Raw genomic sequence first — 25,207 nt, 5'->3', positions numbered from 1 at the left:
CCTATTTCTCCTCAGTTTGGTCTTCCTTGTCCTCCTCCTCATCCTCCTCCTCTTTCCCGGTCTTCACACCTTCCCTCCTTCATTATTCCTCATTGATGTTTTTTTTCTCCTTTTTCTCCTCCTCCCTACTTTGGTCTTCCTCTTCCTCGTTCATCTCTTCCTCCTTCTCCTCTTCTTCCCCGCCCTTCACATCCACCTACCCCTCATTATTGTTTTCCAGCATCCTTTTCTTATTCCTCATTGATAATCTTTTTTCTCCTCTCCTCCTCCTCCTCCTTCTCCCTACTCCCTCTACTCCTCCTCTTCCGCCTTCTCTTTCTCGCCCTTCACCATTCTCATTAATCTTGTCCAGCGTCCTTCTCTTCCTCATTCATAATAGTTTCGTGCTGAATGAAATGTAGAATAATCTTAAGGATACGATTCGCCGACAGACTCCTATGATTTAATCCCTTTTATCTCCAACATTTGGCTCTGTCGCGATGGGCTATCATTATTTATTTTTCGCCGTCACATCATTCGCCTAAATTGTTTGTATTCCGTGATGTCTAACGCGGCTTTGTCTCTTATCTGATGGAGCCTGATAGTTCCCTGATAGTAGGCTTATCCCTGTATGGGTCTGATAAAAGTGTGGACGCGGGGCCGATTGTTCGGTTTTAGATGCTACTCGTCCAATGAATATTACACAAATGTTATTCCAATATATAGTTGGGCCATAAACATTTGAATGAGTCTCTATTTACACATTTCTTTCCCGGGAAATGCGTTCGAGCCTCAAAGCTCCTTCAGGCTGCGGGCGCCATGTTTGGCCCGTCGAGAGCCGCGCCGACTTTGAACCGAGGTGATAATAACAATTTTCTCCTATTTTGGAAGCGGTCACGGCTGCTTTTTAATATGGCAATGCCTTGCTGCCTAGCCTTCGGCTGTAGCAACATACCGGAGAGGGGGTAGAAAGTATATGTTTCCTACCAGTCCGCTGCGAAGAGAGTAACTGTTGTGGTAACAAAGTCACTCGTCTTGAGAGGAAACAATTTCCTTGGTCAAGTTTATGCCAGATACGCAGCGTGTGTCTTGCTGTCATAACCGCCTTCCCATTACTCTGTCTATGGAAATCGTTGTAAGGGACATTAGGCTACAAGAATTGAAGCAATCATTCTCCTCGGGCTCATCAGAGGCCCAGACATCCTTGCTGATGAGCGGAAATGTCTCCCAAATGGCCAATATTATTGGATGTGATCTCTCCCACAGGTTAGCTGTTATAATAGACTCACAACGGATATTCCACAGTCTCACCAAGGCCACAGCCTCATAGACTTGACGTGTTATAAAACTTTGGATGAAAAGAAGGTAACTTAAATTCATCTGTGCCATACGTCTTAGTAAAACTCTAGAATCACACCCAACTCACTGGAGATAAGTATTGTTGAATCCATTCGTCACAGCAGCACCACTCAACATGAAGTCTCCAGTACCCTCTGAGAGCTGCAGCCTCTCAAGGTCGTCAGCAGCCCTCCTTTACACACCTATATCACAGGATATATAAATTACTGAGTGTGTGGGTCGTCACCGAGAGGCGACCGTGGTGTAACGGGTAGCACGCCCGCCCGGCAAGCGGAAGGACTCGGGTTCGATCCCCGGGCGGTGCCTGCCTTTTCTGGTGAGCCCCACTACCCCTATAACACTGAGTGCCTTTACTGAGGCTGGCTGATCGTAAGGCTAATAATCTCCTGTCACCTTCTTACGGCACATTTCGACGGCTCGTGACTACATTATGGTGAAGGACAAGGGCGTAATGGTGGGCTGGTAACACTTGTTGGTCTAGAAACAAACTGTATCATTTGATTTCCTAGAGCGCACTGGCTGCTGGCTCTCAACCGGCTGTTAGGGGAATGTGTGCAGGTCTGACAAGATTTAGTGTGCTCAGTTTCAGTGGAGGACCTGTATGGCAGTGAAACAGAAATACGAGAGAGATCGTGTGCCAGTGTTCGAAAAGCGCGGCGAGAAACGGGCCAAAAATGGCGTCCAAATCTTAGGTTGTTGGTACTCTATTCTAGATCGAGGCTCAAGGCTCCTTCCAGCTACGTTGTAACTCTTCTTAAAAAAGTAGTCTGAGGTATTCCATGTGACAAACTCAAATCAACAGAAATCTTAATATAACTTCGGGCCAGAAACAATATACTCGCCGTCAAAAAAATACTGTAACGGAGATTAAAGGTAAAAGACGTAGCCGCGGCCCCGTTACTGGAATGTTTAGTGTTTACAGTCAGCTGACGGGCCCGAACCCTGGCCCTCCACCCGCCGCCCCGCCGCCCCCCGCCGCCACGCACTCCGCCATGGTGGAGCCGATATTCGACTACCAGTTCCGGTTAATACTCATAGGCGACTCCACGGTGGGCAAGAGTTCGCTGCTCAAGTATTTCACGGACGGGAAGTTCTTTGAGGTGGGTTCCAGGCCAATGCTTCTTCTGACCTGTTCTTCTATTTTCTCCTTGTTCTTGTTCATGTTTTCTCCTTGTTCTTGTTCATGTTTTCTCCTTGTTCTTGTTCTTCTGCCCTCTTCTTCTTCTTCTCCTTCTTCTTCTTGTCTCGAGCTGTTCCCTATTGTATCGCGTCTTAGGTTCTTCCTTGTCCTTCACACTTCACTACGCACTCTTGGTTGCGTCGCTGCGTACACTTACATACTTTCATATCCTGTTTTTCTGCACACTTTTTGCTTCCACTGACTCTTGCCTTAATATTTTACTTTCCTTTGTTCTCTTCACTTCAGCTCACCCAGGACTTTTCTTTGTGCATTTCTCTTTTCTGCCCTTTTGTTTGTTTCCATTGTTACACTTGTTCTTGTGGTAAATATGGAGATTCACTACACGCCTCCAATATTGCCCCCATGAGAATAATTATCTTTCCAAGGTCTCACATACCGTTGCACTTCTCTAATTTTTACCGGGGCATCATAAATGTCAGTGGGTCCACCCTGGTTAGGAGGGGGGTCGAGGGGGCGAAGCACCCCCATTAGAGATTAGGTTATGTCAAGTTCGGTTCGAGTAGTTTAAATATGCTCCCCCACCCCAAAACACTGGACTGGTGCCAGACTCTATCGAAGGCTTTCGATATGTCTAGCGCAACAGAGAGAGTTTCACCGAAACGGCTAAGAGAGGAGACCAAGAGTCAGTTAAGAGAGCAAGAAGAAGAAGAAGGTTCGGGGTTAAATAGATAAAAATAAAAAGAAAAAGAGAGGTATGGTACGAGGGTTATACTAGGTTAGGTTTACTCACCTGGTGCTGGTGGGCTTCCCAACCCCACAACCCACATGATGAGGAGGGGGTACTGGGAAGCCAGCACTGAATGCCAGGGAGACAATCACAGATGGAATAATGAGCCTTCCTTGGATGAGCTTGTGTGATTGGAGTTAATAAATGTTTGCTGTGGGTGACTACATCAAGTGTGTACATTAAGGATCTGAACAGGACTGGCATTGCAGATCTCTGACCCCACCGTTGGTGTGGACTTCTTCGCGCGGCTCATCGAGGTGACGGACGGCACTCGGATAAAACTGCAGCTCTGGGACACAGCCGGGCAGGAAAGGTTCAGGTGAGCCTCAGCTGGCAGGACATTCTCTCATTCTCTCACTGCCTATCACCCTCTACGTCAGCGGTTCCCAAAGTGTGGTGTGCGCACCCCCGGGGGTGCATGCAGATTGTCTCAATAAAATTTCAAACACATCATTAACCACCATTGTTATAAAACTAACACTTCAACTGAGTCATCTGTTCTCTGTTTGAAACTTACCCAGACTGAGCACATTCATCCACCCCGCAGGTATATTTTTGTTCAGTTTTGATGGCCATCGCTCAGAGCCTCATACTTTGCCAACACAAAATTTGTAAAAAATTGACAAAATTTTAGGAAATCGATGGGACCATAGTACTGCTCTAATCTTGACGGGGGTGCGTGGACTCTGTCACAGCCTGGGAGGTGGTGTGTGTCCTGAAAAGTTTGGGAACCGCTGATCTGTTATATCTGAGGGATCTGAAATTTTGGTATATAACAAACTATGTTCATTTTATGAGCTGAAAGTTTACTACTCCTGACCATTTCTGTATATAACAAAGGTTCTTTGTGATATTAGATGAAAATTTATACTTACATACATGCAGTCATCACAAATACCACACCCATACAGGGAAATTAAAACAATAATCACACATTGGATGCAATGTTATGCTGACCGACATGCGTGTACATGCTCGGCCAGACCACCACCGAACATAACCCAACTTACTGGACTTTTTGGTAAATCCTTGCACATACCGGGGAGGCAGAAAAGTTTGTTAAAGCCAAAATTCATTATATCAAGGTCTGTAAAAGCAAGGGTTTACTGTACTCTGTAATTTATATAAACTTCTTACAAATACAAAGTCATTAAAATCTCTGTCAGCTCTTGGTAAGGGAAGGCCTGTCTGGATGAGTGTCGCTGCACACTGAACCACTGGTAGGCTTTCTTGGGGGGTCTTGGACAACTCCTGCCTGTTAGTGGATGTCATGATGTGTGACTCTTCCTTAGCCTGTGCTGTCCCCCGGTGCTCCATTTGAACAAAGTCACTGAAGTTAGGGTTGACTGAAGATCTGGGCAGCGTGTGGGTAATCTTCCATCACTCAACGATGATTGAAATTTGTCAACGTTCACTGATGGGACTCGAGCCCAGGTCCCCGGGCTCATCACTCCCACATGCTGACCACTCGGCCACTGCCTCCAAGCCCTGAGGACGGGTTGGCGCACCCTTAACCTTAGTACTTCCACGTGTTTGCCTTGTGTGGCGTTCCTGTAAGGCTAGGAGACAAGAGTCCTAGAGGTTGAGCGATGCTGTATAGGTATTCTTTGAGTTACGAAGTGCGACTGATGTCTGTTTGCACTTACGACCAAGTCAATAATATTATTAACACAAAGTCAGCCTAGCCAACCAAGTTGGTCTTTCGACGAGGACTGGCGTGTGTTTTTTTTACAAATCGAAGACGTGAGCATGGGTTCCCTTTGTTTGCCACAAGATGAGAGTGCTCGAAGAGAAGAATAATATGAATAGTCTCAGTCAGGGTTGCCACCTTGAGCTAAAAAATAAGGAACGCAGCATCCCATTCTCAAATACAGAACAAATCCATATTTTAAGGAACGGATGGCAACCCTAAAATTTTCCTAACCTGCCATGACAGACAGCCGCTGCACAAAAAAAAGGAAACAATAATAATAAAAAAAGCCCGCTACTCGCTGCTCCCAAAAAAAGAATCAAAAGAGGTGGCCGAAAGAAAGGTCAATTTCGGGAGGAGAGGTGTCCTGATACCCTCCTCTTGAAAGAGTTCAAGTCGTAGGCAGGAGGAAATACAGATGAAGGAAGATTGTTCCAGAGTTTACCATCATGAGGGATGAAAGAGTGAAGATGCTAGTTAACTCTTGCATTAGGGGTTTGGACAGTATAGGGATGAGCATGAGTAGAAAGTCGTGTGCAGAGGGGCCGCGGGAGGGGGGGAGGCATGCAGTTAGCAAGTTCAGAAGAGCAGTCAGCATGGAAATATCAATAGAAGATAGAAAGAGAGGCAACCGCGGCAGAATTTAAGAGGTAGAAGACTATCAGTAGGAGGAGAGCTGAGACAAAGAGCCTTAGACTCCACTCTGTCCAGAAGAGCTGTGTGAATGGAGCCCCCCCACACGTGAGATGCATACTCCATACGAGGGCGGACAAGGCCCCTGTATATGGATAGCAACTGCGCAGGGGAGAAGAACTGGCGGAGACGATACAGAATGCCCAACCTCGAGGAAGCTGATTTAGCGAGAGAGGAGATGTGAAGTTTCCAGTTGAGATTTTGAGTTAAGGATAGACCGAGGATGTTTAGTGTTGAAGATGGTGATAGCTGAGTGTTGTCTCAAAATAGATGATACATAATCTGATCACAAATGCTTTGATATATATTATGAAATGGTTTGTGTGAGGGTGATTTTTTCTCATTTTTCTCGCTTAGAGGGACCATTAAGAAACATGATCCCCGCTGCTACCGGGTTAAAAAATAAAATCCTCTCCTGCAGGTCCATCACACGCACGTACTACCGCAACTCCGTGGGGGCGCTGGTGGTGTTTGACGTCTGCAACAAGAAGTCTCTGGAGCATGTCCCGATGTGGATCATGGAGGCCAAGCGGCACATTGAACCCCACAAGGCGGTCTTCATCCTAGTAGGGACCAAGGTGAGTGAGCAGTGATTGTCCCTCCTTGGTGTGGTCATTGGTTGGTGGCGTCTTTCTTTCTCTTTCTTTGCTCCATCCATTGTTTGCCTGCTGTACCATTAAGATAAAATGTGTACCGTGGTAGGTGTGTGCGTGTGTGTGTGTGTGTGTGTGTGTGTGTGTGTGTGTTCCTCAGGTATATTTGTGTTTACTGTAGCATTCACTCTCGATTCTTACTGTTATTGTGAGTGGTATGTCGGTGTGTATTGTGTAGCATTTAGTTTTGATTCTTTCCGTTGGTCTGGGCAGTGTTTATCATGGCTCAGTGGTTCCCAACATTCTTGCACTTTTTACCATCTTTGTTTATTTTGGACATGGACAGTAAATAGTTAAGAAAGTTATGTGGAATGGACAGTATCCTTCTATGGTGTGCTGTTGGAGGAGTGTAGAACAAGATGTACAGTGAAGTGATGTAAGATGTATAGATTCATGGAACATCCCCAAGCGTATGCGAAAGAATGGAGCCACACTCTCAGATGAACTTGTGGATATAAGTTGATATCTCCAGTTATTTGATTACTTATGAATTACAACACCAAGACATTAGAGAAAGAGAGATTCAGATTCAACTTCAAAACTTTTATTCACCGACTTCACCTACATGTGAAAAAGACTTTATGGCATGGGTCCAGTCTGAGCACCCAATCCCCCACAGTTCTCACTCTGTACAGATACACCATTTACAGTGTTCATGTCCTGTGTCAAACAGTCTGGGGTGGACACATTGTGTAGGAGTATATTAATACATTGAATGGCAGGGTCACCAAGATTGGATGAAGGCTGGACTGGACTCTGAACTCCTTAGGCCACACACTCGTACACAGTCCCACAGAGTGTTCGAGAGTGTGTCCATCACTCGCTGCACAAGGGGAACACTGTCTTCTCTCTCCTCTGATGTGATGATACTGAGCTTCCACCTGTAGGAATGGCCCAGTCACATCCCTGACCTCAACAGCTCACACCATAAGGCCTGAGAGTATAAAAAAAAGTTGAGGAAATTAGATAAAATAGCAAAGCTGATTACACCTATTTAAATATTATGTTCGGCACTAAAAGGGTGCACGAAGCAGTCACGTGATCCATCATGTCATAGTTGAGGGAATCACTTGCCAGAGACATGGAAGATAGCAGACATTGTCCCTCTTAAAAATAAAAATAAAATAATACATAACCCATTAACTTAGTGACTTGTTTCTTTACAAGTGGCATTTGTAAAAATCTTGAAAAAAAGTTGATCAGGAAGTTCTGAAAAGAAAATTTAGAAAAATATAGCATATGTAACATACTCTATTTTTAGCTTGCAATGGGATCTAGGCTGCTTTGCTACACTCGTCCTGTCTCCCGCTGAAACACCTTGAATTATCTCTTGCCTACACTCCCACTTTGAATTACAATTATAATCATAATTACATTTGGAAATACCAGTTACATTGCAATTACAATTATTTCAAAACAAATTTTAATTATAATTACAATTAGAATTACAATACTACTGTAATTAATTACATTTAAATTACAATTACTCCAACCCTGTTATTTATAAGCAACCCATCACTCCTAATGGAGCTCAACCATTACCACTTCCATTTTATAATTACAATTAAATTACAGGTTACCTCAATTTAATTACCATTACTTACTATATTTGCATTTACAATTACAATAATACTGCAGTTTATTACATTTATTCTATGGTGGAAAAACGAGTAGTGCTTTTTTTTTCTCTTAACATTTGATATTGCCTTTTAGCTGCTGGAATTGTTGTATTAAATAATTAATGCACAGGTATCGGTATTGGTCAAAATTTTGGTATCGGTACATCCCTAACAATTACTTAACTCAGTATCACTGCTGTCCAGTGATACAGAAACCAAGTAATTGTTAGGGATGTACCGATACCAAAATTTTGACTGATACCAATACCAATACCTGTGCATTAATTATTTTATACAACAATTCCAGCAGCTACAAGGCAATATCAAATGTTAAGAGAAAAAAAAAACACTACTCATTTTTCCACCATAGAAGGGAAGAAAAAAACATACTATTGGAAACTGTACTATTTGAGGGACGACTGAATTTATTTTTTTCTTTTTTTTCTCTTTGCAGATTGACATGGAGGATGAGCGGGAGGTGAGGCGGGAAGATGCAGCAGCACTGGCCAAGTTCTACAACATTAGTTATATTGAGACCAGCTCTATGCGCGGCATCAATGTGGAGGAGGCTTTCCGTACCATCACACAAGAAGTCTATGACAAGGTGAACACTTCACTCCCCATCCTTCCTCCTGGAGTCCCTTGATAGTGAGAGTAGCAGCTACCCAGCTGTGGAAGATTTGGACCCCTTTTTTGTGCTTCCTTCACTCCCAAGCGCTTCAAGAGCCATCACCAGGACCTCCAGCAATTCAACGAGAAGTACAGCATGATCAGCAAACACAAGATCAGTGATCTTGATGTTGCCAACAGATGGTCCGCAACAACTTTGATCAGCAACTTTGCCTAATACCCAGTCCATGCCAGTGCTGAAAAGTGATGGAGCAAGGACGCACCCCTGCCTCACTCCTGAATTTATATTTTCAGTGATATATTTGAATGTTTGTGTATACAAAAAACCCTCAAGTCTTTTTGTATGAACCACAAATGTGCCGATTTGCATCGATAATCTACCATACAAGCACACGAAGGAGCAATTTGTATATCAAACAGTACAGTCTGATCACACTCGAACGATCCATAGCCTTTCAGATACCCATATTTCATCTCATTCAGGTACATAAAGTGACATCTGACGCTGCTAGTGTCTATACACAAGGAATTTTGATGTGTTGCTTGTAAATAACATGGGTAGCCTAAGATTCTAAATAGCCTAGCATCACATTCAACAGTTATTATTTACTATTTCGTGTCATTTTGATTATTAATCATTATTTACTTACAGAAAATCATTAAGATATCCTTTATTTGCACTTGCAGAGCCAGATGTCCTTTAATATACCTGAAATGAGCTATCAATCAATGAATTTGAAAAACCGTAGATCGTTCGAGCATGACGACAATGTTATTTCATACAAGCTTGTTTTTTCTTGTGCTTGTGTGTTAGATTATCGATGCAAATGACTGAGTTGTTTTTGTACACATTAATATTCAAATATATTGAAAAATAAGCTTGAATGTCTATTACAACAGTTGATTTTCACGTATTCACAAACTTGAAATGTGCAGGTGCCACATCTATCAAAATTCCCGCTTTGTTGGTGGACAGATGGAATTAAACAGACTATATCTGCCCATCACCATTTGGATAGTACTCATCTGAGGTGTGGATTTGGAGCAGAGCTTTTTCAGAGGTCAGAAGGCAGCTCTAAGGTTGTTTGCATTAGACAACCTTTGACATTCTTGGTGAGACCTCGACGCCTCTCCATATCCCTCCTCAGAGGGATTCTAGTCCTTCATGACAGGGTCCTGTATCCCTCCAAGTCCCCAGCCAGCCTGGCAGCACAACTCTCCTCTGTATCCTTCAATGTCTCCCTCGGGGCAACGCCACTCCTAGACCTGTGGCACGATCCAATGCACTTCTCGGCAGCTTTGAGAGTTTTACGTTTAAAGGTATCACGCAATTCTTCAAGGTCCTCCAAAGTACCAAGCACTTCAAACTGTCACTTCATACTCCTGAGCACATACCTGGTCCCTCAATTTCTCAAGATGGAACCCTGGGGGGTTGCATCTTGAGAATTTCTTGAACCTGATGGATATCCTCAGTTTTGCAACTTTAAGCCTGTGGTTGGTTCAAAGAACTCACCACTGGAAAACCCTACAGTTCTGGAGGATCCTCCAACGAGTACTAACAAGAATGTGATCGATCTCCATCACACTGCCAGCATTGCTATACCAAGTCCTGTGACGTGGGTCACGTCTCTGGAACCAGGAACCAGCAATCCTCAGCCTTCTGGACTTTGCAAAGTTCATGAGACAATCCTGAGTGGAGGAGGCCAAGGGGACACCCACGCAGTTCGTGGCTGGAGCAAGTCGATAGATCCTGCCGGGAGCTACTCGGGTTGGAAATGGAGACTCGCCCGGAGGGACCCCCGGGCTTGGCGTCGTAGGGTGGGTGTGGCGACGCGCCCCCCGGCGTATGCCCCCATTGATTGATTGATTGATAAGGAGTGAACCGTTTACATTTCTGGTGCTGGAGCCATGGGGACCAACATATAACTTAGCTATCTCTCTCTGTGCCAGTAACTGCATTGAAGTCGCCCAAGACAATGAATGTGTTGCGTGGGGGGCACATGTCAACTATAGAGTCAAGCTTGGCATAGAACATTTCCTCAAGTCCGCACATCACTGTAGGGGCGTACACTGCAATAAGAGATATGAAGTCCAAGGTGGGCTTCAACCTCATCATCATCATATATGACTGCTTTTATTTTATAGGTACCCTTCACATAAAACGTGTTTCATCATTCTCTGATATCAAATCATTTTACCTCCCAGGAGAATGTAGCTGCACCTATAATTATCATTATTCCTTATGGGAATTTAAAATTCATTTATGCAATTTTTTTTCTTAGGCTTTCCATGAACTACGTTCAAGTAAAACACAAGCTTTACTTTAATGTTTCCTGTTGGGGGTTAGAGATTGTTAACCATTTTATCCAGACTTGAGAAAGTGACATAAATCAAGCCACTAAATGAAGGAGTTACCACATCTAGATATACAAACATATATTGATTAGTTAGCTTAATACCTGAATAAGTAAGCAATGCTTACCTTTGATTTGCTTTTATCAACAGATTCAGTCCGGGGAGTTCAGAGTGGAGGAGGGCTGGGACGGCATCAAGACCGGCTTCTCCCGCCCCAACCACTCGTACCCCCTGATGGAGGCCGAGCCCGAGAAGTCTGGCTTCTGCTGCTAAGGAAACAGTGGATGCATTTGTGTGTGTGCGTGTTGACTCTGGTGTATAGTTTATATGGAGGGAATGGTTTGTTGCCGCAGGGTAGGGAGGGAGGGAGGGAGGCAGAGGCAGGCGTTGGCAGGCTGTTGTGTTAGTCTTTCACCAGATGAATTTGCAAAATACCAAAGGAACTTTCCTCTAGTCCTGTCCAATCCTATGCTACAAATGTGATTTTTGTGGACTGTTTTGTTCAGACCACCAATAATATTGTTGGAGACTAATTAAGAGTTTATACTAATTTTTATGCTAAGTAAAGCACTTCTGTCATTTTAAAAGGGTTTGTTTTATAGGTTTGCAGTGGCATGTTTTTTTCCTAGCACAGACTGGAAGCTGTTTGCTGATGCTTGAACAGGTTTTCAAATTTGCCTCTTTGCTTTTTTATGTATATAATGTAAATGTATTTATATACATATTATATATATTTATACATATCTAAATAATACTCTTAAGATGTCTTTGAAATATGTAATACAAATGAACCTATTTTTGCATGTCTTTATATTATGTTATATTTTCAGAGCAGCATCTTTAATTGAGTACGGTACATCTTTGACACAAGACTTTTAACGTGTGCATATAACTGTTCTCCAAGTGTGCTTCTTGACATTAAGTACACTAGAAAATGTTAGCTCTCCATGCTGACTAAGTAATGGATTTTGGAGGACTCGTTTGCAGTCCTATTTCTCAGAGCCAGACACAAATGGGCAAAGGGACACACACACACACACACACACACACACACACACACACACACACACACACACACACACACACACATACCAACACACACACACATACCAACACACACACACATACCAACACACACACACACACACTCCATGGTGCAACTGGTTAGAGCACTGTACTGCTAGGCTTCACAGCCTGACAGGGCGGCGGTTCAAGCCCGCTTAGGCCAGATTCTTTCCGTTGACTAGGAGTGGTTACTGTCCTGCCTTGAGCAAATGGGATGGGGTGTGTGGTGTGTGAGGTCCTGGCAGTACCCAGAGATCGACGATAAAGAGCACTTGCTTATGTCGGGAGGGTATCTGCTGGTGATTACCAGTCCAACACGTGATCAGGCTGTGGTGAAAATACACACACACACACACACACACACACACACACACACACACACACACACACACACACACACACACACACTCCAAAGTCCTAAACCAAGGCCAGAAAGACTTACTGGGTGTCTCCTTATTCATAGTTGTGGCTGCTATTCACTGGCAGAGAATAGGTGCTGATGCAAGTCAAGGGGCACTGATCTCACTCAGGAGGGGTTGATGAGGGTTCCTACTCTTATTTGATTGGATTGGATGATAAATAATGGTAAGAGGCAGAAAATTTGCAGTAAAGGCACAAGGTTCATTCCTACTTACAACACACACACACACACACACACACACACACACACACACACACACACTCACACACACAGGCTGGATAAATGTAGATATGGAGACAGTACTATTAGAGCTTAGATGTTAGTACTGCTCAGGCCCGGTAGACTACAAGTAGGTAAATACACTCACACACACACACACACACACACACACACACACACACACACACACACACACACACACACACACACACACACCTGCCTATGCAAGCCCATGCTATTCTGTATGTGAGCATGTGCTCACATGAATATTTTATGAAGTTTACAATGACAGGAATATTGAAATGATTATCCTGAACCATTTAAGGAGGGCACAAAAAATTATGTTGTATGGTTAACTTTATATGGTGTTTTTACGGATATTTTTAATACTTAGATACATTTTGTGGCTCTGTACGTAAAGAGAGTAATGTAGCTGCAACGAGCTGTGTTTTTATTTTGTTACTGTGTTCGGCGATGTAAATAGATGACGTAAAGGTGCGATGCCTGTAGCGTTGCTTGAGAGGATTGTGTAGGACGCCTGCTCTGCCCTGTAGCACACTTTGTTGTGTAGAGTCCCAGAAGCAGTGGGCCCGTGGTTGTGTAGATCCCCGTCCCTAGCAGCTTACTATTCCAATGTCCCCAAAACTGTCCCCCTTGGTGAGTCTGTTTTGATACCTTCATATTTGTTATGTCCAGCTAAATCACTCCCACCCATCACTGCATGCCATGGTATCGGCCTACCCACAGCACCTTTCACAACCTACTTTCTTCTACCTCATGTATGACTATCACTGTACATAAACTCTTTATCTACTCTTTTATCTTACTCATTATCCTTTTATATTATCATCTCGGACATCTACCTTAAATTATATTCATATTCCTTTCTGGTTCACCCTTCCAAGTGACGGACTGACCATCAGTAGTAGTGATTATTTGCTATTCCATGCGGACTGTTTCAATTAGTTGTCAGTAAAAAAAAAATGAAAACTGATAAATTGAGCTGAAATTTGAAATGAATTGTCAAAAATAAATTGATAAAGTTTTGGTATTTAGTATTGATATTTCAGCTTAATTTTGTAGTCTAGATTTTTTCTGGTGAGAGTTCTGAATGGAACAATCCGTATGAACTGGTAAATAACCCAAGCACAGGCCTCTTTCTGCTGTTTCAGTGCCCATCCTTTCAAGGGAGTAGCCTCCAGTAGAGGCTCATTACTCCTCCCCTAATGCCCCTTTCCTCACACCATTGACACTGCATCTTCCCATTGTAAGATTTGGTTTGGGTTAAGTGTTTGACCTTGTTAATTTTATTCTGAGAAGTTGCTCACTGGTTTTGTATGTTAAGGAGTCAGCTTCAGTAGCAGAGATGATTTTAGGGAATGAGTTCAGCAGCAGAGAAGTGCTGCTGATGGAGTCCTACAGAGGTTGACCATTGATCCAGCTTTGTATATAATTAACTTAAGGTTTCATAATCCTTGCTTGATGTACTGAGTGAGATCTTTTTTAGCCAACAGGTTTTACACTCTGTAAATGTAGTAAATATTTTGTATGCCACCTTCCCTGAGCCCGGTGATGTCAGGCATGTGCTGACTAGTGTTCCTTCACCCCACCCACCCACCAGCACAGTGCCACTGTATGCAAGTTTAGTCTAACCCAGAATTTGATACAAGGATGTGATTCTAACAATAAAATAACAAAACTTTCAATAGCATGATGTTCTCAAGTTTACCTTCTGAGATAAATAAGGGTGAGGTAAAACATATTTAGCATTTGGTTAGTTTATGCAAGTAAATGTTTCCTATGTACAGTCACTAATATTTAGTCTTACAATACAAAATGTTAGTACTGCTTTAACAAGAAGAGACTAAATAGTCTAAAACTACTTAGAAGGAAAAACATCAGTCTTATGAGAAGCCTCTGTCATGCATTATTACTGTTAACACCAGCCATGCAATGCCCTTTTATTCTTGAGGATGTGATTCACCTAGGTCCTAGGTGTTCATATTCAGTCAATAAGGCTGAAATGATTGAGTAAGCACATATCTAAGCCTCAGAAGCTTTGTTTCTTATCACCCAGAAGGGACATGTTACAGCCTCACTGGAAGAAGTTCTCTAACTGAAATAAGTTCTGGCTGCTACACCAGTCGTTTACACCTGTAGGTGCTGGCACACAAGGTACAACAACCAGCACCTCCAGTACAATCCAACCTGCTCCTTGCAGTGAAAACAAGAATACGATTCCTCTCAACACCAGGCAGTGGGCAGGGAGGGCAAGGGAGCAGCAGTTCCGTCACTGCTACAGCGGCTGATGCCCTGCAGCTGCAGGACTGCACACTCCTATGCCCTCCACCTTTACCCTTTTTGCCGCCCACTGACCTGACCCAACATAACATTTCCAGTGCTTTGTGCTTTGCTACAAAGAGAAAAGTCTCCCATGCAAACTACTAGCCAAATAATGTAAACTTTAACAGTCTTAGGGCAGAGGCTACAAACTATACATGCTTTCTAGTACTGTACTAGGAAATACATTAACAAAAACTGATTACATATAACTCTTCAGACATAACTTTTTATGTTTTGGCAATATTAAGGGTTGAGTACACAACAAAATTTTGTTAATATTTTTACAAATAATTCAATCAGGTTGTTAAAAATTTCACTTTCAAACTTCTGGCAATTTGTTATTTTTGTTAGATATACAGTGTGCTGCTGTGTAAGTAAAGCAGATTTCAGGGCCCACTCCTCCCTTGGTGCATCTTGGGGCACAGCAGCTGCCCACACAGCCTTGCTAACACAGACATCACACTTTTCTATTAGTACCACTACACTACAAATTGAATATGATGTACTAACAGTTATTGCCTCTAAGGGTGCTATTTACAACTTAATTTAGATATAGCTGAGTTTTTTCATGCCAGATTGATTTACTCCAAACAGTGCCTTAACCTTATTGCCATGTGCTGGTGCGGTGAGTCCTAATGCTACACAGGGGGGAGGCACGGGGCTAACCTCATCAGGGGATGTTGCACTTGGAGGTGTCGGCGTCCGAGGGCCTCACGCACTGCGTCAGTTCTTGGCTCCAGTAATTACCGTCAGGACACTGCTCCTCATGTGGGGAGCCTTGATAGCACCAGTAGTACTGCAAAGCAAAGGTTTATTGAAATACTTAAAATCTGTTTTTCTTCTCGGTGAACATTGGCCAGAGAATAAGTTTTATGACGGAACTGAATCAACAGCCAATATTGTTTAAACGTACCCATTAGCGTAAGTGGAGGACAGGTGTTTCTGGCCTGACTAACATAACTACTAAGTATGAAAGACTGTTGAGCACAGTTATTTACAAAGGTAAGAGTCTGAGCTAATGAATAAATGCAAAAAAAGGAAGGTTGCGTGAAAAGAAAGTGGAGAAAGAACACGTAAAATCTTTAGAACTACACTGCAGCTTGCTAATTCTGCCCAAGTCCATAATAGAAGCATGTATACACTGCCATAACATCCATAATAACAGAGAAAAGTATGATACTAAAATAGCATGAAAATATGAGACAACAGGCCTGACTCAATCCTTTACAATGCTCTAATTCCCTCAGCCCTCTGGTGGCGGGGCGTGAGGGCCGTCGACCCACAGTACCTTGTCGCAGTCAGGGTGGGGGTAGTAGGTGTTATCCACGCTGCAGGCCCACATGTAACAGTTCGAGGTGTCCACTTGGTCCTCCCAGTTACAGACCTTAAGCCCATCGTCCCAGACAGTGCCGGGGCTGCAGAGCTCCAGGATGCCGACCTCGTTGACGCACTCCCAGTACTGACAAAGACAGAGACAAACTATTACTCAACAGACTTCCTTGCTCCTTCCTCTTGTCCCTCGTGGCTTCCTTTCCTCTTACTAATGGCTCCCTTCCCTCTTTCCTCTTTTTCTTCATGGTTTTCTAATTCTTACTCCCTCTTGCTCCCTTCCTCTTATTCCTCCCTTAACATCTTCCTCTTACTCCTCCTGGCACCCTTCCTCTTGTTCCTGTGGCCCCTTCCTCTCATACCTTCGCTAGCAGTGCCCCTCTAAACCCCTTCTACTCCCCCCCTCCCATGCCCCCCAGCTCCCCCAGCTCACCTTGTTGCAGTCGCTGTGTGGGAAGGTGGTGCCATCAGGGAGCCCCGTGCAGTCAGGGCGGATACTCGGGTGACGGGTGGTGGTGGAGATGGAGATTGTTGTGGTGTCAGTGAGTGCAGGGGTGGTACGGCTGGGTGTTGTGTCGGGGGTTGTTATGTCGGGGGTTGTTGTGTCGGGGATTGTTGTGTCGGGGGTTGTTGTGTCGGGAAGTGTTGTGTCGGGAAGTGTTGTGTCGGGAAGTGTTGTGTCGGGAAGTGTTGTGTCGGGAAGTGTTGTGTCGGGAAGTGTTGTGTCGGGAGGTGTTGTGTCGGGAGAGGATGTTGTGTCGGGAGAGGATGTTGTGTAATCGTGTGTTGTGGTGTAAGCGGTTGTTGTGTATGTAGCTGAGTCTGAAGTTACAGAACCATTCGGACACACCTGAAAAATATACAAAAAAAAAAAAAAAATCAGAACATGTTCCAAAAATGTTAGTATTCGCTCAATCCGTGAGTGAAAGACGGACAAAACAATAATCAAAGATAAGGTAAGGTAAGGTAAGATATGATACAGTTTGTGGAATGTCAATGGAAGATGCTACAAGAGTGTTGATGGCAAATTTTGGTGTAAAAAAAAAATTCGTAAAGTGAAATAAATAAACAATGACTGGAAACTTCTGAACCCTAAAGAATTTCCGTCTCAGGCATTGATGAGAGAGAGAGAGAGAGAGAGAGAGAGAGAGAGCACAGACAGACATACATATAATGAAGGGAGGGAGAGATATAATACGGAAGAAGAGGTCACCTGACACCCACACCCGAGGTTCCTTTACTCACTCACCAGTTCGTCTCCGCCCGCCGGCTCCTGGAGTGCACGCTTCATCTGGCGAATGAGGTGGAACGGCTCAGAGTAGCAGAACGGCTGGAAGTCATCCGTGTCGATCTGCCACACCAACACGCCGGCCAGGCCGAGGTTGCGGGCGTAGCGAGCCTGGGGAAGCAGGGGCGTCAGGACTGGCCCTTCGTGCATATAAAAGCAACAACAGTTTCGACTTTATCTACATTATTTACATTACCCTTGACATAAAGATAACAGCTGTATGGCTATCAATTTCAAGGCATTACAAATATCCCTTGAGCAACAGGCAACAAATGTTCGGCTTTAAATACAAGTAAACAGTATGAAGCAAGACGCTCACCCTTGTTCAGCATGAAAATCTTTTGAGTATTTACCAGACAGGGTATGATTTTTGTCTCCCCACCTTCGTCAGGATCAGACTAACAAGTCATTTCTGTTTAGATTATTGGATCAAGAAGCCCATAGATAGCCGATACAAAGCGTTCAACCGCCGGCAATTGTTTTTAATAATAACTATGATTCACGCTTGCAGGGATCAGGCTTGTTATATTTCTTTTTCTTATATATATATGCGATCGAATTTGCGGTGCTCACCTTCGTGTAGACAGAGTCCCCGTCATCGTAACTGCACCAGACCTTGTCGCTGCGGCAGTAAAAGTAGGGCTCCAGGAGGTTCGGGTCGTTCACCACCACGCAGTCGTCGTCGTCGTCAGCCAGAAGCTTCTCGCAGATCTGAGGGTGAGGGGAAGTACCGGGGTGAAGGGAAGTACCGGGGTGAAGGGAAGTACCGGGTGAAGGGAAGTACCGGGTGAAGGGAAGTACCGGGGTGAAGGGAAGTACCGGGGTGAAGGGAAGTACCGAGGTGATGGGAAGTACCGAGGTGAAGGGAAGTACCGGGGTGAAGGGAAGTACCGAGGTGAAGGGAAGTACCGAGGAATGTTGAGAAATTTCCATATATACTTCTTATAATTACGTGAACATTTTTTTTTTCAGTCCAAGCATTTAATTGAAAGTATCAATGCGTTGTCTCATTCCCTTCAGCTGAGCGTAACATACTCTTGGAGGCGACTTTTAAATGTGATCAACTCTCCTACAAGTATATACGATAATGCAAGTAAATGAATAATGGAGAGTAAGGAGTTAGGCAAATATATATATTGGTGAAATATTACAAACAATGATGAGAACGAATAAAAATTTAGGTGAGACTTTTGAGGAAATATAAGCTGAGGACGTAAAGAGAATGAGGACATAATAATAATAATAATAATAATAATAATAATAATAATAATAATAATAATAATAATGATAATGATAATGATAATGTGGTTAAATAAGGTAAGCGATTACTTTGTGGGTAGGATAAGGGCAGAGAGAGAGAGAGAGAGAGAGAGAGAGAGAGAGAGGCGAGAGAGAGGTGAGGTTGGGGGCGGATGCTGAGGTGTCAGCGTGCGGTTTTTGTGTCCTGGAGAACCCGGTGTTTAAGTCCCGCCCGCCGCTACAAGCTGACAATTTTCAGTCATCGCCGAGTGGCCGATAACTACCCACATGCTGTCCTGAAGACCTCTTGCAAACCCGGACCCTAACGAAACTTTTTTAAAAAGGTCAAGTGGAGCTCCGGGTGGGGGGGTGGTTGTGGGGCAGCATGAGCCAAGCAAGAATGGTGCCACTATAAAACAGTTGCCTGCGCCACTAGCAGGCTGGGTCCGACCAACAAGCCCAAGCATGAAAGCCTGTCGGCGCTATAGGGCAAACGTAAAATAAAAAAAAGATAAAAAAATAAGGGGAACAGACTACCAATTGAAGATGATAGCTTACAGGTTGAAAATGTACGAGTGGTACAGGTGAAGCTGCGTTGCTTAGCCGGACTGGTCTAGTTAGCGACTGAACAGCAAGACAACACGACGCAAGGGCCTATCATTAAATTTTGCTTTACCGCCTGAGAAAGAAATCTGTCACCCTTACCTCGTTGAAGCCCAGCGTCCCCGGGATCTGTATGTAGGGCCCAGCGGGCCCAGGGCCAATAGCGTTGGCGTATATCCCCGTGTTGTCGAGGCTCTCCAGCGTCCAGCAGCGGCCGTAGGTGGCGATGCCCACCACCATCTTGTCCTTGGGCACGCCGAGGCTCACGTAGTACTCCGCTGTAAACTTCTGCCACGCCCCCACGAAAGGACACGTACATTAGAATAGTGGTCGGCTTAATATCTGCTCGCTCCCCCGCCCCTCCAACACACACACACACACACACACACACACACACACACACACACACACACACACACACACGCAACACAAACAAAACAACCAGAGATAGCAATTATAACACACTTGCTGCAATGTGTGTGTGTGTGTGTGTGTCCCCAGCCACCCACCACGTTGAAGGTCTGGAACTCCTCCGGGTCGAGGTAGTAGCCGCAGAGGGTCGCGTGGTGGTGCGTGAAGTTCTCCCAGGCGCCGTGGTAGTCGTAGGCCATCACGTGCCATTTGTCCACCAGGGGCACCAGCTGCGACACGTCGTACGCCTCGTCGATCACGTCCTTGCCGGCTGCCGCGGCGAAGGTCAGCATGAGTGGATTGGTCATCTTGTCAAAGGCCGCCCGGAACTCTTGCATCAGCAGCACGAAGTTGGCCTGCGGCGGGGTGAGAAGGAAACATGTGAGGCTTGTGTAGCAGTGACGAGGGTGGGAAGGAAATACTACTGCTACCCTACCCTACTAGTGATTTCTTTGCGCACGAGCTTCACGTCTACATTGCGTGGCCAATAATATTATGAATCATGATAAAAGTCTCTCTAGATTCTGTTGATATCAAGGGTGTGTAGCTGTTGAGATCGATTACCGTTTTGTTAGTGAGTTTCCATAATAGACAAGATATATACGATTAAAATAATTTCACATATGAAAACTCTAAACCGAATCAATAAGAAAACTAAACTGATCACAAAACCCTCATGAAAGTATCTCGCCCTTCTCTTTCTGCCAATCCTGTTACGGTCTAGGTGAGCCTCCACAACTCTATAAGGCCTCTGAGCCCTTCACGCAGGCAGGTACACGCTCGTAATTTCGCTTACCCTGTCCTCGGGGGCGCCGCCGCGGGCGGTGGGGTACTCCCAGTCCATGTCCAGGCCGTCGAAGCCGTGTTTGTACATGCGATAGATGGCACTGTTGATGAAGCTCTTTCGTTTGCTTGGGTCTGCTGCCATCTGGGGGAAGCCAAAGGTGCGGAGGGCTACAAAGGAAGCTCTCTGACCTTGCCTATTTGTTCATCCTATTACGCAATTCTTACATTCTTACATGACTGAGTTAAGCTCGTAAAGTTCCGTATTATAACTATGTATCATATTAGTCATTAAACTTTTTGTAAACTAATTACCTCACTCCGTCAAATCATAATTATATTACTGTAATATTAAGGTAGAGTTATGCAACTCACATTTTCATCTGAAAGTATTGAAAATCGTGAGATTGATGAAGGCTGGAATATGGTGAAAGTACTACAGAAGGCAAACATCTACACTGTCAGTTATGGTGATTATGTCCAAACACGCGATTTCGATAAACAAAGCAATCCGTTCATCAAGTTTCCATGTCCGAAAAGTAAAGTTTACTTGTATCTTTGATGCCTCGCCTTCTACAGCTACATGCTGCATCTCGAGGTAAGCTTCCTAAAGGTGTTAATGATAGTTTTGTTTGTTTTCCCGTCACACGTTCATGGGAAGCAAATACTACAGCTACCTTACCCTACTAGTGATTTCTTTGTGCATGAGCTTCACGTCTACATTGCGTGGCCAATAATATTATGAATCATGATAAAAGTCTCTCTAGATTCTGTTGATATCAAGGGTGTGTAGCTGTTGAGATCGATTACCGTTTTGTTAGCGAGTTTCCATAATAGACAAGATATATACGATAGTGCAAACGTGCATTCGTGGGGTTAAGAAAATGAAGATCCCTCCCACAAGTTACGGTGGCTGCCATGAGTGGGATACAAGCATGATTAGGAGCACAACCGATCAGTTATCATTACAATGGAAATGATCACCGTCACCGACTGGGAATGGTTGTCTTCTTCAATAATAACGAGTACTGCAACCATCACCTACCTTACTACAATCTATATTATTAGAAACATGTAACTTGCATAACACTACTCTCTTTATCAATTAAACAATTATTAATACAGATTAGAGTGAGTGAAATAGTTGAATAGACACATGGATACTCACCTAGACACACACTTTAGACACAGACATGACAAGAAAACACACAGACAGACAAACTAGATAATCATACCCAACACAAGAGGCAGAGAAAATCATGCCTACCACACAGACAGATAGACAGTGAGACAAACACAGCCGGTCAACACACAGCCAGACAGACACAGACAGCCCCACGCACCACGGAGTAGTCCTCGGAGCCCTCACGCCAACCGCCCACCGCCAGCAGCACCACCAGGTCTGGGTTGATCTCCTTCAGCGCCGTGAACCGGTCAAAGGCGCAGTAGTAGCCCCCCTCTTCTTCGGGGCATAACTCGTTCCAGGGGTCCAGCACCTGGGGGGGGGGGCAAGGAGGAGAATATTAAACGGCAAACAATTAGCTGGTCTCCGAGGAGCTACTTCGCCCTCCACTGGAATACTGTAGTTGGTGCGTCGAGACAATGAGATAAACTACTGTGGGTAAGAAGTGAGGAAAAACTTAGACACCGAGGAAGACATAGATGAAGACGATGACGACGACGATGATGATGATGATGATGAAAGAGAGGAGAATAACTCGCCCCTCACCTCAAGCTCCCACGTGACGTTGCTGAGGCCCGCGAAGCTGAAGATGGCGTGCGTGCAGAGGAAAGGGTCGATGTCCTCCACGTCAAACATGCCGTTGCCGGGCCTCCACCGCGCCCAGGACGAGAAGTAACACACCACGTCATCTGGGGGGGGAGGGTTTACACAGGCGCCTTAATACACTCTCTCTCACACACACACACACACACAAAGTAAATAAACAAACAAGTAAAACACAAAAAAATGAAGTAATTGAGTAAATGTATAAAAAAGAAAAAAATAGCTCAGTAAGTAAATGACAATAAAAAAGTAAAATAAATAAGTGAAATTGAGAAAAATATAATAATGAAAAAATGAAGTAAATTTATAAATAAATAAGATCAGGCGAAAGTCTTTAAAAAAATCGAGGTGCTGCCTGTTTAAGTGGAACGTGTACACAGCCTCGTTGTTTCCTATGGAGAGGACCCTCTTATTCACTGGCAGCGTATTCGCACAAATGGTGTGTCCAGAGTCAATATCATTTAGTGAATTAGTCTGACCCGTGGTGTAGCAGACTCCGTCACTAAGCACCGGTAAGTACGTGGTTCTGTTGGCTCCTCTGAAATGGGGCACACTGTTCTTAATTAAGACGCTTGTGTTGCTTTATCGTTTTTTTGACAGTTATGGCGAGGAAAAGATGACCTCATTTCGGCAATAAATCACCTCAGAATCGTGAAATGATAATACAGTGTCCGTGCACCTGGCCAGCGTTCGTTCCGTGTGTGTGAGTCGATGGCGCTATAACCATGATTCGTCCATCTCTTACTACATAATCTTCATGAGCAGCAAAACGGAAAGAATAACACGAGACCCTACTAAGAGTCTTTCTCGAATTCATAAAAAAATAATTCACCCTTTCCTGTGACAACCACGAAGCAACTATAAAGTCCCCGAAGACTCCGTCCACCTTCCCGAGGTTGAGACGCTCCAAGGGGCGGCCTCTGCGGGGCCTTCACTCACCTCCGTAGGCTTGGGCGGGGGAGGGCAGCGTGAGGGCTGCCAGGAGTCCCACCGCCAGAGAGAGCAAGAGTTTGTGTTGATACATGAGGTGGAGGTTCGTGAAGTATGACGTGCTTGCGGCTGTCTGGCTCTCATATAGGTCTCCGTCCCGGATACGTCTTATCAGGCAGCTACACAGAACTGTCCCATGCGGGCTGCCCAGACTTCCCGGCCTGGGTACCGAAGCACTCGGCGGCGGCGGCGGCAGGTGCACGCGACGCCACCGTCGAGTAATGGGGTTTGTAGGTTCACGAAGCTTTTTTCCATCGCCTCTGTTGGGGCGTATGAGGGCACGACCCCAGCTAGTGTGGGTGGATTTTTACTTTTTTAGGGTAATGGAAAGAGCTCAAGGGCAATAACTAAAGAAAAAACAAATAAAATAGTCCGCCAGACGCCGCTCCTGCAAATCAAACAGGAGTGGTCAGAATGTATACACGGGTGCAACGTAAAACGGTCATCATGGAATTACCGTAACCGATCCTTAGTGTAAAAGTTCCGAAAGGCTTTAAAATGTGCTTCATCGCTGGATTCTGCAACGAAACGCATCTTTGTTGTGGTAGGGACAAGGACACACGTCAAGCAGCGAGTGAAAATATGATGTAACAACTGGACGGTGTAAAGTCAAGGGCTTTTCATTCCAACTATCCTCCTCTTGCTGACTGTTCTGCCCCTCAATATGGGCGCAGTGTTGTTTCCTTGCTATCCTTATCACTATTTTCATGTTAATTATTTCTAACTTGCTAATTGCATGCTCACACTCCTCCCGAGGTCTAGCTGTACAAAACTTTACTTTAGTTCACCCCTGAGCTGTCTAACGACCTAATAATATAAGAGTTACTCTATTCCAAAGCTTTCATCTCTGTTAAACACTGGATCCGTTTCCCTTCCTCTATTTCCCCATCTAACTCAAACACCATTCAGAGACTAGACAACTCTCCAACCGAAATTGATCATTTTGAGCTAGTCCTGTTCTCTTATTGTGAGAGCAATGTTTTACGGAATTTTTTTGTCATTATTTGTTTCTTTTACTGTAAAATAATAAATGTCTACCGTTAGCTTGGGTTTCCAGGTGCTTAAATCTGTCATCATCGCGAGCTCCAGGTATAATAGGGTGTTTCGTTGCCAGATAGAGTAAAGAACGACCTAATCAAAACATTAATGCAGGCTCATTTCACGATGAAGGAAAGGACAATTGTTGCTAAGTTACAGGATTCTTTTTCTTGGGATAAAGTAAAGAAGTTTATTTTTTGTATGTTATTATTGAATATTAAAATAGTTTAGTGCGAGTAGACACACTTGAATCTATGGCAACTACATATACACGCGCCCACGTAGGTACACACGCACGCAAGGATCAAGAGAGGAAAAATAAATAGTTCCAGAGTTTTACAGTAACTTGGGCTTTAATAACGCGTTGTTTATTTTCGAGGCTTATGAGCAGGGGAAAAAAATAAAAAGTGAGGCATGTAGAATAAAATGGGTAATTATGTTTGCCCTGCAGTGATTATACTCCCTTTGAAGTGAAATTAATGTTAGCTGAAGTAATTATGGTGATCATCATTGACGTGTGTGTGTGTGTGTGTATGTGTGTGTGTGTGTGTGTGTGTGTAGTACCTCCAGTCAGTACCGTCAGCTGCCACACTCCCATGCGTCATACCTCCCGCCACCTCCACCTGTGTCACCCCCTCCCGCCACCTCCGCTTGTGTCACCCCCTCCCGCCACCTCCGTCTGTGTCACCCCCTCCCGCCACCTCCGTCTGTGTCACCCCCTCCCGCCACCTCCATCTGTGTCACCCCATCCCGCCATATCCGCCTGTGTCACCCCCTCCCGTCGCC

General features: G+C 44.4%; 2 protein-coding genes and 1 long non-coding RNA gene across 4 annotated transcripts; 1 reads left to right on the top strand and 2 right to left on the bottom strand.

Annotated features, from left to right (window-relative positions):
* The first annotated feature begins 2,178 nt into the window (after positions 1–2,178).
* On the top strand, positions 2,179–14,317 carry LOC126982532 (ras-related protein Rab-39B-like). Its single transcript, XM_050834669.1, has 5 exons — positions 2,179–2,438; positions 3,476–3,585; positions 6,071–6,227; positions 8,376–8,525; positions 11,057–14,317. Exons 1-5 carry the CDS (start codon positions 2,244–2,246, stop codon positions 11,177–11,179), a joined length of 735 nt encoding a protein of 244 aa, XP_050690626.1. The 5' UTR covers positions 2,179–2,243; the 3' UTR covers positions 11,180–14,317.
* LOC126982534 (uncharacterized) lies at positions 6,831–11,173 on the bottom strand. Its single transcript, XR_007735218.1, has 2 exons — positions 11,034–11,173; positions 6,831–7,236 (listed from the first exon to the last, which is right to left on the bottom strand). It is a non-coding gene; the product is annotated as an uncharacterized LOC126982534 (long non-coding RNA).
* Positions 14,318–14,373: 56 nt separating the features above from the next.
* Positions 14,374–23,497, bottom strand: LOC126982531 (probable chitinase 2). 2 transcript variants are annotated; one of them, XM_050834668.1, is made up of 12 exons: positions 23,333–23,497; positions 22,337–22,479; positions 21,951–22,103; positions 20,621–20,752; positions 19,923–20,180; positions 19,516–19,701; positions 18,145–18,282; positions 17,533–17,682; positions 16,901–17,133; positions 16,717–16,870; positions 16,243–16,413; positions 14,374–15,750 (listed from the first exon to the last, which is right to left on the bottom strand). In XM_050834668.1, exons 1-12 carry the CDS (start codon positions 23,415–23,417, stop codon positions 15,625–15,627), a joined length of 1,929 nt encoding a protein of 642 aa, XP_050690625.1. In that variant the 5' UTR covers positions 23,418–23,497; the 3' UTR covers positions 14,374–15,624. The 2 variants fall into 2 exon arrangements, with proteins under 2 accessions (XP_050690625.1, XP_050690624.1); XM_050834667.1 differs by having other exon boundaries at positions 16,717–17,133.
* Positions 23,498–25,207: the final 1,710 nt, after the last annotated feature.

Source organism: Eriocheir sinensis, chromosome 51 (genome assembly GCF_024679095.1).
Source record: "Eriocheir sinensis breed Jianghai 21 chromosome 51, ASM2467909v1, whole genome shotgun sequence".
Classification (NCBI taxonomy): Eukaryota; Metazoa; Arthropoda; class Malacostraca; order Decapoda; family Varunidae; genus Eriocheir; species Eriocheir sinensis.
Note: the sequence above shows the minus strand (reverse complement) of the source record. Positions and strands in the feature narration are given on the sequence as shown.